Source organism: Pecten maximus, chromosome 14 (genome assembly GCF_902652985.1).
Source record: "Pecten maximus chromosome 14, xPecMax1.1, whole genome shotgun sequence".
NCBI lineage: Eukaryota > Metazoa > Mollusca > Bivalvia > Pectinida > Pectinidae > Pecten > Pecten maximus.
In genome coordinates, this window is record NC_047028.1 from 25,201,442 (window position 1) to 25,215,749 (window position 14,308).

Below are 14,308 nucleotides of genomic sequence, written 5' to 3' on the forward strand. Positions count from 1 at the left end.
CAACGAACAAACAATACATTTGTGTGTCGAAGTTACTTAAAGATAATAATTGTTCATATCTATAGTAATTCAATTATTTATAATAACTCTATAAATAGCCAAGTAAAAATGGTAATATGAGTATTAAGTGATATATATGACGTTGACATGGAATATGATGGATTATTATCTCAAACATTTGGTTAGTTTGGCTAAGTTAGTTTTGATATGAATTATTGACACACTAAAACCATGCACATTTCATTCTTTTGAAAGACAGGCTAAATCCACTAATATTTATCTTAAAGTACTCGAATAACATTAAAGCCTTTAAAGATCAGATAATATATTCACACTAGGGATTTTACGAAATAAATATATATTACGATTTTAACAATACGTTAATTTTGAAGGAAAAATCGCTATTTGCGGTTATTTTTAACTTATACCTTATACATGTAGCCATATACACATAGAATAGCCTACATTCTGTTTGTGTTGGAGAGGTACATGTGAAGTCGGTCAAAGACCACCTGATAAAATGTGACCTATTTATATCCATTAGGTGTAAAAAGAGATAGCCTAGTCATCCTTTTCTCCTGTTTATATTCAAAAATATATTTTTCGAATATCTTTTCTACTTCAAATGTTACTTATTCTTAAAATGTCCCTGACACAGTTTCATGAAATTGTTATATATACACATAAAAGTAAGGCAAGTGCGATGAATGATCTTCCTCAAATATACATATGTACTAGGATTATGACCTTTTCAAGCAGACATCCTCAAGTGTTTGTGGATAAACACCGTCGTCACGTTACATAAATACCCACCAGAAAAACTATATTTATACATGCTTGTTGGGCGTCAGCTTTGTGTTTGGACTATTTATAGACAAATATAGCAGCTGATTACGTAACAGGCTCTCACTGGTTGATCACACTTGTGACATTCGTTGACAGATATGAAAGCAAACAAAAATACTAGTAAGATTTCATTGCAGTTTATGATATAATTGAATAGGGCAGTATATGACTTTTGCTAACATGAGATAAGTATGGGACATTCTGTAAACTTGAAACTTTCATTAATATACTAGTGATAGTTGGTTTGTACTATGAGAACACGGGAATTATACACCCGTGATTACATATATTACAAGCATTAAGTGGAATTTACTTCTTTCTTCCTGGAAACATGCCCTTTTACGGATTCGTCGTGGCCGAGTCGTCCCGCCTATATACATATAGACGCCGCCTTTAGCTCAAACCACAACACTATCGTCACCTGGCCCAAGGTACTGCTATCATATACACCTGGTATCGAAACTCTGGGGATGGTATCCTTGAAATTCCGTTAGGGGATTCCCGTAACAGAACCTTCTGCTAAAAAAATGGAGTGCAATGTGCAAAAACATCCAGTCATTGTCTTCAACGATGAAGGCGGATCTTCTGATAAGGATGGAACTTGCACCTCTTGCAGCCGTTGTGGCTCAAAGTTCTTAACCTGGACATATCTCGTTCTTTTCCTCGTATTGTTCCTATCCAATATATCTCTCCATTACAAGTGTATGACACTTTCAAACGAACTGTCAGAGTTACAGAAAAGAGACATTTCACCTCGTGCTAGCCCATATGCATCGTCAAATAAGGATTCAAGAAGTGTGAGCATTCACCACAACCAAGAGAGAAGTCTTAGCAGGAGGAACTCTCGTCAGGTAAATGTTGATAATGGAAATTAAAAGATATTAAGTTTGGGTAAAGGATCATATATTTTATGACTTTATATTAAACCTCCAAAAGGAATTTTTAGGTTAAGTTAAAGGCCACTTAAAATGTTAAACCCGCTGAGTCATACATGTTTTGCTATGTGTTGTAAAACGTATCAGATCATATTTCAGACTAAAATGTATAAACTCTATTTTAACTGGTAATTACTAGGTACATTTTTCGTCACAAAAATAACGTGCTTTGCTGAATGCAGAACAATGATACTAAAATATATATTTATTTCCGACTACACTGCAAAATTGCAAGCATTGTTGCCAGAAATTGGAATATCTTATTGCAATGAACTGCCATATCACAATGTTCACAAAATTTTCAATACATCATATTTCACAAATGATGTATTAATTGGTGATTTCAAACCGATAGTCATCATCTCTGAGGCCATAACATAGATCCGGTGGTTTTATGCTATTAGGTTACCTGAAGCTATATCGAAATGCTAGTTATGAAGCCGACACTACTTTCACTATTAAGATTTAAAAATCAGATAATAATTCACCTTTTTAGGTATTTCTGATATTTTGTTCCGGTCACACAATGTTTTTAATTGTGGTGCTTCTGGAGCTTACTTACCTGCTAGTCTAAATTTGACAAATCATTTAATACAATATTACTTATCTATAAAATAGAGGACACGAGTAAATCATGCATGCTCATATTATCAAGGAGGGGGGATGTATGACATTCACATACTGGTTTCAGTGTAATAGCATCACATTTATGCATTAAAAACGCCCCACCCCCGACCCTCACAAACTATATCGTGAGTCGCACGAACGAACAATAACAAATCAGAAATAACATGGCATTTTCAGTATACAATCTCACGACATCAAAATTCATAATGGTGGTTAGGTATACTACTTGTTCATGAAAAAATATGTTAAATATTGATACAAATTTTATTAAGTTACTAAACATATTCCTGGAAAGTTATCACTTCTGTTAACCCGGAATGCAATGTAAAGGGCCTATAAAAACAAATATACTCAGACACACGCACGAAGTAGTGTAGGTGACTCATTTTGGAATTTAGCTCTGCAGTTTTGGCGAATTGCGAGTGTATCAATCGCCACGCCACCCAACTACCCTGTTATTAACGATAGTTTTTTTTACAACAATAACCCCTGTTATTCCATTCCCGAACCACATCTATCGATATAGATATGTCTTTTAATTGATTGATATTTTGAACTTTGACCAGAATTACTTTTACTTTCTTGTGTGCTTCGTTTCAAGTGGTATTTTTTTGATGTCATACCATCGCGTCTAGGTTGAAACTTGACAAACTGTTACCCGTAAATCTGTCGCGGAATCGGAAACTTTTATGTTCTCCCCAGCCATTTCAAGATATTTTTGATCTATGTAATGATTTCCCTTGATAATTTTAATGTTGATGGATTTATTGCAGCAGAGGTCAAAACAGAAAACTGTCTGTGAAGTGAATAAATTCGAAATTCCTCTCAAACAGTTCTTGTTAAAAAACGACCGATAATAACAGTGTCTGTCGCACATAATGCAACCCCGTTACTATTTAGAGGTCATATTAACGGTGGCACATTTACAATAAATATTAACAACAAGCTGGTGTCGTAGAACTGTCCCAGACCAAGGGTATTGAACCCCAGCAGTAACAGCGATTAGTCAATTTTTTGGGCGGGAAGCATCACGCCACATATGCACTACAAAACTGCAGACTTTGAAATTTTTGATTATTATTAAAATTTTTTTATAGATCTATACGATTTTTGAACTTTTATTAGGGACATTTACATATTATAATATCACTACACCTTATTTGCATATATCAGCAAACATGTATTAAAACCAAGCCACAATTTTGCCACTGTCGACTCATATAATTACGGTTGAAATAGGTCACAAGACTCGTAGTTACTTATTAGAATTACAAGATACGTCCAATAAAGCTTGTGACCTTTTTAACTTAAAAAACTAACACGAATGAGAAATAAATACCATATCCAACAGTGGCTTGTTGTGAATCATCTACTTATCGCACTTAGCTAAAAGAAAGAAATTTGGGTGAAATGTTTAAATTGCTGATGTAAGCATGAGCAAGCTAGATATACATTGTATATGATTTACAATGAAGTTAGCTTGGTGCTATCGCTTCCTGTCACGACGATCGTCATAAAATATGTCCTTGGGAAAGATTTGGTTTGTTAAGTTTGTTTTCGTTTAACGCCCTAATAACAGCCAGGGACGTATTAAGGACGTGCAAGGTTTTGGAGGTGGATAAAAACCGGAGTACCCGGAGAAAAACCACCGGCCTACGGTCAGTACCTGGCAACTGCCCCGCGTAGGTTTCGAACTCGCAACCCAGATATGGAGGGCTAGTGTTAAAGTGTCGGGACACCTAACCATTCGGCCACCGCGGCAAAGAAGCAATAATCTAGGTTGTATTGATAGCATAGTGCTAATGTAACAAAGCAATAATGAATGAAATTATGCTAAAGTGTTATACAAAAATATTATAATTCTCATATAATTACATTACTATGTCAGATAAAGCTGATTAGGTATAGGAAGTATATTGATGCGACTCCTTTCTCAGAATCCAACATTCAAAAAAACATGTTTGTCATTCGAATATGTATTTATATCTAAATATAATGCTGCATGCTTTCCGAAATACAATTTTAACATTTATCTGTCAAAAACAAAAAACAAAAAAACAAGCACAAAAAAAAAAAATAAATAAATAAAAAAAAAATAAAAGATAAGATTATTATTAATTGTACTGTTACATACGATCATATAAACAGATACAAATTTCTTGTAACATATTCCGTAAGTTTCGCAGGAATGATATTGACACAAACCCTTACAGAATGTACCAATTACCAATAAAACATATGATGCGCTTTCAATATTATGCAAAATTCTATGTGTGTTGATAAAGAATCTATATCTACGAACTTTCTCTTTACTTTCCAGGGGTACATATAGGTTAATCCAGATGTTTATGATATCCTCTTAACCAGGGGTATATCTATAATCTGTTTCATAAAGGTTATTCCAGATTGTGATGATATCCTGTAAACCAGGGGTATATTTATAATCTGTTTCATAAAAGTTAATCCACATGTTTTTGATCTCCTGTAAACTAGGGTCATTCGAGTTGGATATATAAAATTGTGTTTTGAGATGTTTCCTCGTTGTTTAAATGGCGTACTGTTAAAGGGAGACAATTTAGTTAAATTGCATCATGCGTTCACGAGTGGCTTCCCTTATTCGCATGTTAACCAACACACGTATGAACATATATTGTATGTAATCGTTGATATAAATTATTTGTCATTGCTATTACATATAAATTATATATTTAAATAAATTTTACGTGTTCTTAGTTGAAAACATTTCAATTCATTATTAATGTTTAACTAATTAAACTATGAAAATATTTCTTTCCTGTAACGTTGTTTGAGTTAGACCGTGTCAATATAAAATGGAAAAATTCTGATATTGATTACATGAAAATGTATATATATATTTTAAATATTTCATAATATTTTAATACGTCCAAAATTGGCGATAAAATTTTACGACGTTTAGTGACATCATATCAAACAGAGGCGTTATCAAATGATATCACAATAACTTACTATCTTCCATTTTAAATTTGACATTAAAAAATGTGAGAAAAACATGACATGACAATGGACGCCTCTGGAAAGATTTAACGTACATCTGTTTCCTGCTAAAAATAGAAGAATCTATATATTTATTGGTGCATTTTACTACTTGAATCGTTCTTACCGCAACTAATACTAGTAAATGGGGTTTTGATTAATCAGACATAAGCCTTACATTTAAATATACAGGCGAATCGAATAAAAATAGCACTTTCATATTTTCCAGGTCAGGAGACGGAGGAGAGAGAGTGAGTACAACCTTACTAACTGTTAAACAATACGAACTTGAAAATTATGCATTATCATATAATGTATAAAGAATAAATAAAGTATATTATTTATCATTTATCTACTTAACTGTCTGAAAGGACGTAACATTTGTATGGCGATTTTTTAAACTAATCTATTATGCTTATCATCTGTATTTCCGTTCGACCTTTTTTAAAAAAATAAATTAAATATTATTTTCCGCCTATTTGTTTACTGGATCTGTATTTTTCCTGATATGTTACACCTTGTCTACTTCTGTTATTTCAGTTTTAAACGATCTAGAAAGTAAGTTGACAATGCTTTATTATTCAATTAATCCTGCGAATTAACGCATAGTTTCCACATTAACAAATAAATTAAGCAATGGAAGAAAGAATATGGTTTAATTCACCACGGTTGTGATGGTTAGTTAATAGAGCACACAATATCGGTTTTCAGAAAGTTATTTTATATCGCGTTTATTTTTTGTGAACTGCAATGAAATATCTATCTACAAGCACCAGAAATACGCCCTGCTGAAATATTATCATAATCATTTAAACATGTTTCCTCTTAAATGGTAATTACCATAACTATATACGGATTTTCATCTATTTTGTCATGAATTAAGTTCATCATTTAAATACTATACATATACCATAAAGATACGTTTACCATTTTTAGGAAAGACAGAACGACACAAGAGTGCCATTGAACGTAAGTTTGTTTCCTTTTATTTATGTTCTGTGACTTATAATGACAGAGCGATGTAAAGATGCAAATGCCCGTAGGCATAGATATAGTTTTTCTTTCATTTATGTATTGCGATTTATAATGAACAATGTCGTTATGTATTTATATAATGATAATTCAGTCTTTCTTATAACAAACATGTTTATGGCATAGAATTTATCAGCCTTTAATGTAAAAAGAGACATTGCCGTTTGCAGCGGCGTAATTTCGAACAGGAAAGAGAGAACCAATAAAACTACTTTTTCACAAGGATTGCGAACACTTTATTTGCCAGATTTTGAAGTGATGGTGGTAGATTCAAAACAATATATATATATAATGTTGTATATATGATATATATACACACATTTTTGTAAGGAATAGGTAGGTAAATGAACGAGTTTACATTCTCTATATAACATTTAATACAACAAGAATGTAATAATTGTTAAACAGAAAGAAGGGATTTTATATTGGTCCATCATAAAAAAGATTCTAAGCAATTATTATAATAATTGATACATAGCATACAAAATTAAGATAAAAACAGATAAAAAAGGTGAAAAGTGGCCATCGGAAAAGGAAAGGCAGATCATGACACAATGTGCACCATACAGTAGCACAGTCGTAACTGATGATCTTTCTATTCAAGAGACATAATATCAAATCTATAAAACGTATCATGTGTATGGAAATATATGTTTAACCCTGACAAATTTAGGTGTACATTCGAACACAATTACATTGACATGTTTATCACAATCACTACAGCTAGATAGAAGTACATCTAGAGTATAGTGATTGTGATTAACATCAAATAATTTAGAAGTTTCGAATTTAAATCGCCTTGAAAAGGAGTGAATGGATAAGTGTGTCCAGCTGCTGAGAACATAAATTAACATCTGTGCTCTTTCTGTACTTTATGGGTACTCCTTCAAATAAACACGTAATTATAACGTATAACACCATTAGTATATGATATTATTACATCGGTATATATAATTTTGAGAACGTAACAACCGAAGGGAGGATAAAGCTGTTTTTGAATTTAAAATCGAGAACAGAATTTATTTTAAAAACGTTTTTAAAAATGCCATTCAGACCCTATTGCTCGGTTTTCTTTCTTCCTTTGTTTAGAGTAAAAAATATTTTTTTTTACAATCGCAAACCAATCAGGTGTGTATATCTGTTAAACTATACAAATATCCCAATACCTTGACACCTGTATTTATATCATTCCGTTGGAATTATATTATACATTTTATATATAGGAATCCTCAATCGGCCAGCCATGCATCTGAGGGGATCAAGTAGTGACGCAATGAACGCTGCCCAAAATTCACTATTTTCATCCATAGGTAAGTACGTACCTATTCAACACGCCAGGTAAACGAATTGGCAAAATGACTAGATTCTATCTGAAACGTTCCTAGCTATCATAGTGGCATTGTGGCTTAACAGGTGAAGTTAGGGTCAAACTACTGATATTTTGTCATGATATTTAATTACAATGATTACCTTTCATTACTGTTAAGTTCCAGGAAAATGCACAAGCGTTGATGTATAGAAATAAAATGGTTAAAAATTGATTATTGGTACCAATTCCAACACTCTACTTTTTTTCTTTTTCTTTTAATACAAGCGATGATACATGTACAATGGTTTAATCGGTGATTATAGACAGAACATTCAACATTCTTACAGAATTTAGCTTAACATAACTCTTTACCGCATTTTTTCATATTTTCCCGTTTCTTCGTACTCAAACTCTAACCGGAAATACTCGAGAAACCTATATAAGTTGATGTAGCTAGCTTCGTAACTAATTGTAAAATAAATCAAATTTATTTACCTGAAAGCATAACCATACCAAATACATTTATTCTACAGAGAGAAGAAACATATTCGTATGGGAACATCAAGATCCAAACTATCCGAATCCTTCATTCCGGTATGTCAATGATGTACAAGACAATACTAAAATATTGGGAATCAACATTACAAACCCGGGCATGTACCTCATCTACAGCCAGGTGATGATCAACGGCCCACCCAGAGCGTACGTAGCTTATCATGTCTTCAAAGTGATATTTCTGTATTTGCACCACGAATTATATGTGCTGCATCGCCGGCAAAGAGTAATAATTATTCTATGCAATACTTGTCCATGGTTTCATCAACATTCCTTCAGTTAATAAAGTCATCTTGATTTCCATTTCCTATAAAAAAAAACATTACTGAATTTCAGGAAATAGTTTAGAAATCATTCTTTGAATTTTGTATTATGTTTTCCAATAGAAAATTTTCAGTTAAATTATTTCTTTAAATTAAGGAATATTGATGGATTTTTTTTTTTTCATTCGTTGGTGTTGATTAGATATATTTCTATACGATGCCTGCCAATTCATGTATTTTGTGAGAAAAAGTACATAGGCTGTCGACGATGTCGTACCATTAATATATACATAATGTTTACATCTACTATTGTGTAACTACAAAAGACAAACACCTAACTCTATATAACAGAAAATATAGCAATCTCTCTACAGACTACAAACCTAACTATATTTATAACAACCACACCTACCAAAGAATGATTTAGATTAAAAAAAAAAAAAAAAATCCAAAAAAAAAAAAAAAAAAAAAAAACACACACACACAAAACAAACAAATCCCGATGAACTCATGATATCACCTTTTTAAAATACATACAACACAAACAAAGACGTTGGATACAGCCAGTTGAAAACAACTCGATCGCATGTACATCAAAAGTTTGTAGATAAAGCAAATGACTTTACTTGACCTTGGATTTTGGTTTGAATAATTCAAATGTTTCATAGCGAAATTAAACTTGATCCCTTTAGTATCGAGTTTTTTTTTTTAAATAGTCATGATCCTGCATATGGGCTGGAGACTGCTCGAAGGAAGCCCCACAATCTACAGGATGTGCTTTTGAGAAGTCACGTGACCCAAGATGGGCGGTACGTAAAATGAAAATTATCCTTTCCATGTTTTTTTTCTTTCTTTTTTACTGAATTTGAGCATACCTTTTTTTTGAAAAGAAAACAAAACGTCCTAAAATATAAGTAATAAAATGTTCATGATCTGAAGTTCTGGATGTTGTATGTGATTGGAAGAATTGTCGAAAAACAGTCGTTATAAATAAAAAGCTAAAAATGTATTCAATGGAAAACTTAACATAAATCTTACTGACAGTCTTTACGATATTGTTGTAAATACATGACCAAAATAAATATATATATATATTTTTTTTGATAGGGGGTCTGTATATCCAAATATCCCCAACTATGCACCACGATATCCAGTGGACTTTATTAGTCATATGGGTATGTTTGAACTGGAGTGTGAGGATATCATTTACGTCAGGGTACCAAGCCTTTCTTCAAATGGAAATTATTTAAGGGATTCCGAACAGACATATTTTGGTCTCGAACTCATCAAACCTAAATACAACTATCTGCAGCAACTCAACGGCTGTTAGCAGCACTTAAAGAAACCATTAGTAGCTTCATGGAAAACTCAACGGCTGTTAGCAGCACTTAAAGATACCATTAGTAACTTCATGGAAAACTCAACGGCTGTTTGCAGCACTTAATGAAACCATCAGTAACTTCATGGAAAACTCAACGGCTGTTAGCAGCACTTACATAAACCTTGAGTAACTTCATGGAAAACTCAACGGCTGGAGGCAGTTCTTACTATAAATCTACCACAACTCCATGAAACAGTTCAATGGCTACAAACAGCAGCTCTTACGATAAACCTTCCAACATCTTCATGGAACAGTGCGACAATCTAGGGATACTCGTTAAAAATATATGGTATTTTGTGTGATACCTCCCGCTGACAGAGGGGAAACTTGGCTGATTTTAACATTTTGTACAACTGTATTGAAACATGGGCTAACTGACGCAGCTGATGTTACCTTATTCCAAAATGCAATACTCAGGTAAACATGTAAGGATACCGGCAATGGCAGGTGTTAATGACAAAAACAATAAATGATACCGACATGAAAACGAAACCATAATTAAAACTCAAATTTAAATAAACGAGGGCAATATATAATAAAATCTATAAAGTTACCTGGATAATAAAACCCAGATGTCCGATGCTTCATCGACGACACCCGCCATACAAATCGATGTCAAATACGAGTTAGTCACAATCTGAAAAAGAGTTAAGGCGGGGACAATGGAACAAATAGGCATATCATCAAAAGCAAGCATCAACGACATCTGACTTCTTATTGTATATTTCCAAATGTGATTAAGATGTGATCAAGATGTCGACCATAGAATCCATCATGGTTTTTCTCAGCCTTCATTCCTTGAATCTACTGTTAATTACCCCCTTAGTGGTCGACGTATGTCATGGATCGTGATAATAGAAACAAGCTTTTCCGGGCGTGTAAAAATCGGAGCTAGGGGAACATTACATTTTCGGTGTAACAGATCACTTTATTGTAATCCTATCTAAGAAAAAATATTTTTGGAATTACGGTAACAAAGAATATCGGCGACCTCACGGTATCGATATATTCAACCACCGATGAATTAATAATGATATTGATCATAGGATATATTTTCACTATTTATGTTGCGTTCATTTCTTTCCGTTGATCATTCTTTTAAGGATAGTCTGATCATATTGATTTACATTGTAATATTTCATAGTTAGCGATAATAACATTCAAGAATAATTACCTCCCTTATATTACAACAAACAATTTTCGGCAAAGATGTATAAAATCGGCTTGTAAAATTTACGTTCTCAAGTAAATGAGTTAATGTTTTCCACCAATAATGTGGTTAGACCGGTTCAATCAGATAACAAAATCTACATCAAACTGTATCAAAGTAAATTATTATAGGAAATTAACGATTGGTCATTTTTTTTTTGTCTTTTTTTTGTCTTTTTTTTTTGTCTCCCATTGTCTGTCTTATAATTTAATACTTTAAAATCCCTTTGTCTGTTTATAGCTCAGTTCTTTCTTATAATTTAATACTTTAAAATCCCTTTGTCTGTTTATAGCTCAGTTCTTTCGAAATGAAAAATATTTTCAAATACAATATTGTCAACTTGCCAGTTCTTTTTTTTTTTTGTTTTTTGTTTTTTGTTTTTTTTTGAGATTTCTGGTTTCATTTCAAAATTGTTTTATCACATATATGTATTTCATTCGCATTTCCGCTCATTTACATTGCATGTCTTGACACATTCGATCGTATTTAACAAAATCCTATAGAACATGTCTCATTTTCTTATTAAATTTGAATATGTATCGTAAATATTTTGTCGATGAATACTGAGTTGATCACATTGGCAGTGTACTACTTCTATGTAATTTTGTAAATATTTCCATATATACATGTATCTCGAATTGTCTCATTTTGATAGGGAAACGTAATTTTCCATTTAATAATCACCTGACTTGATAAATGGCATCAGAAATATATGTATGTTAGGTTTCTACTTACTTGTGTTATACAAATTTACTTCAACATATGTATGTCTGTATAACGTCAATTTTCATTTCTATATAATATTGTTATCAATTGTTATAGATACACATTATCTCCATTATGACATGCATTTGCTTGTCCCTTAGCACGTGCATTTCGTATGATTTTACCTACAGAATGTATTTTGAAATCTTGAAATCAAAATCAACCGAACGAGAATGTATTTATTTTTTCATATTGAAACAAATTGTATTCCTCATTTCATTAAATTGTTGTAACACAAATAATGAGTAGCAAAAAGCTGTCTCAATACTGGGAAATATCACCGTCAGACAGGGTTGTCTCCCTTCCAATATGTCTACAGTATGGTCTTGAAACTCGGAAGTAGTTCTATGGATAGCTGTCCTTGAAAGTTAAATGTGGTTTTTATATCAACACCAAATTTTGATAACGAAAGCATTTCTCTGGGGTTTTTTTTGTTGTTTTTTTTTATAATGAACACCTTACCTACTAGAGCGTTTTAAAGATTTGTGTTTTTTTTCTATCAAATTTTGTGGCCGTATTTCTCCAAATAAACGTCAATATTATACGTAACTTGAATGCTTCGTTTTCGTTTTTTAACAAAGTTAAATGGTTCAATACTTACTAATACACATGAAATGTATATTTCTAATGTATATGCCATTGTTATGATTTACATATGTATGTTGTTCTAATAGTTTTGCGAATAAAAAATTAAATATACCAATGTTGTAGTAATTCATTATCAAATCTTATATTTGAGGTATCTGATGATTTCAATGTAACACCCCACACTACGGTTATTTTCTTGTATAAATATTACTGATCTCCTACGTGCCGATACTGAATTATTTTCATCCGAATCTATTTTACTGGATTCATGAGTTTCCATGTGTTTTGCTGCAGCAGTATTAAAAATAATTTGGTATCTCTGAAATGAATTATACTTAGACAATAAACGAAAGTGCAGAGTCATTCTTGAAAATATAAGTCGATATCTTCAGAATTAGTTAAATGACAAAGAACGTCACAACCTGTTATATAACGGTTATCTACTTATAGTAAGACACCCCGAAAATTTAGGAATATACTGCCATACTTTGCCATGCAATTTTTGACCAGATTTACAAGTGCTGACAAGCAATTGACGAAATGATCTCTATAATACTAGAATAAAAAAATAAAGAAAAAAAGACAGACAGACAGCCAGAGAACAGACAGACATACAGACATGGAAACACCAACGTTATTTTAAATCATAATTAATAAAATGATATCTACCTTTCCGAAACAACTATGTATTTGGTTTTTTTAAAGATATAAATCAGCCTGTCAGATAACATTTAAGTTCATTTTGCTCGCCAATATTTTCTTTCATCTTGATAATAAAGGACAATATCTTAAACCTTTTCTAAGGTATCCATACAAAAATATTTCGTAGTTGTTTGCCATTCCTCTGTCGATTTTGAGTTAGAATTATTTTTTTTGAACATCGGTACTCTCTACTCTTTTACATTATGCATTTTAAACATCATAGACACATGCCACTTTCCGCTCGTTTTGAGTTACAGTCAGACATCAACAATTCATTTTTCTCGAATTTTTATTTATAAAACATTATTGGTTCCTAGACTACCTATCTTTTTTCTCATTTAAAATGAACAAATATTTGAACTACGACTCAAACACGACCGAAGGTCAGATTAACCGAAAACGGATTTTAGGGAAATTTCAAAGATGATTTTTTTAACTTTATCTGTTCCCCAGAATAGCTGTCTTTGTTGGAACTTTCGGTTTTCCGCCACTTTTATAACAATAGAATTCTAACCCGTGGAATATTCTGAGATTTTTTTTGTCTGAAAAATGTTTACTAGTTATTAGGACTAATGGTTTCGATTGGTTTCTCAATCAAATGATTAGACATTTTAATAAATCTGAAAAGTTAATTGCTTGCTGAAGTAACGGGTGAAGCCGACAAACTGTCTATTCCGGAATAGCTCGCCTTATCCTTATTTTATCTACTTGAGAATAGAGTGTAAATGCATATATTGTTTATATTTGTTTTTATTTGAGTTGATTATTGTGACACGTATATCTCTATGTCGGTAAATCTGTTCTTCTTCTGCCTTAGTTACTAGAAATACGACTAAGGTTATATAATGTATATCCCTTTCAACATGATAATCTTCGGTTATATTTACACGAAAGCTGAATCTTGATATTATATTAGCAAAGAATGCTATCATATTTCGGTATGTTTCAGGATATAATTCGATCATTACCGATATAAGTTACTGTAATTTTGCAGAAAGTAACATTCGCATAAAGAAATTTGGGTTAAGTGAAGACAGCGTTTTAATTGGATCTAAACCTCTGTGGTAGAAAACCTTGGGC

General features: G+C 32.2%; 1 protein-coding gene across 1 annotated transcript; it reads left to right on the forward strand.

The window, feature by feature from the left end:
* Window positions 1-1,018: 1,018 nt before the first annotated feature.
* On the forward strand, window positions 1,019-12,637 carry LOC117342482. The gene is made up of 8 exons (XM_033904652.1): window positions 1,019-1,697; window positions 5,653-5,674; window positions 5,964-5,981; window positions 6,360-6,392; window positions 7,679-7,765; window positions 8,298-8,466; window positions 9,299-9,391; window positions 9,690-12,637. Exons 1-8 carry the CDS (start codon window positions 1,374-1,376, stop codon window positions 9,910-9,912), a joined length of 969 nt encoding a protein of 322 aa, XP_033760543.1. The 5' UTR covers window positions 1,019-1,373; the 3' UTR covers window positions 9,913-12,637.
* The last annotated feature ends 1,671 nt before the right edge of the window (window positions 12,638-14,308 follow it).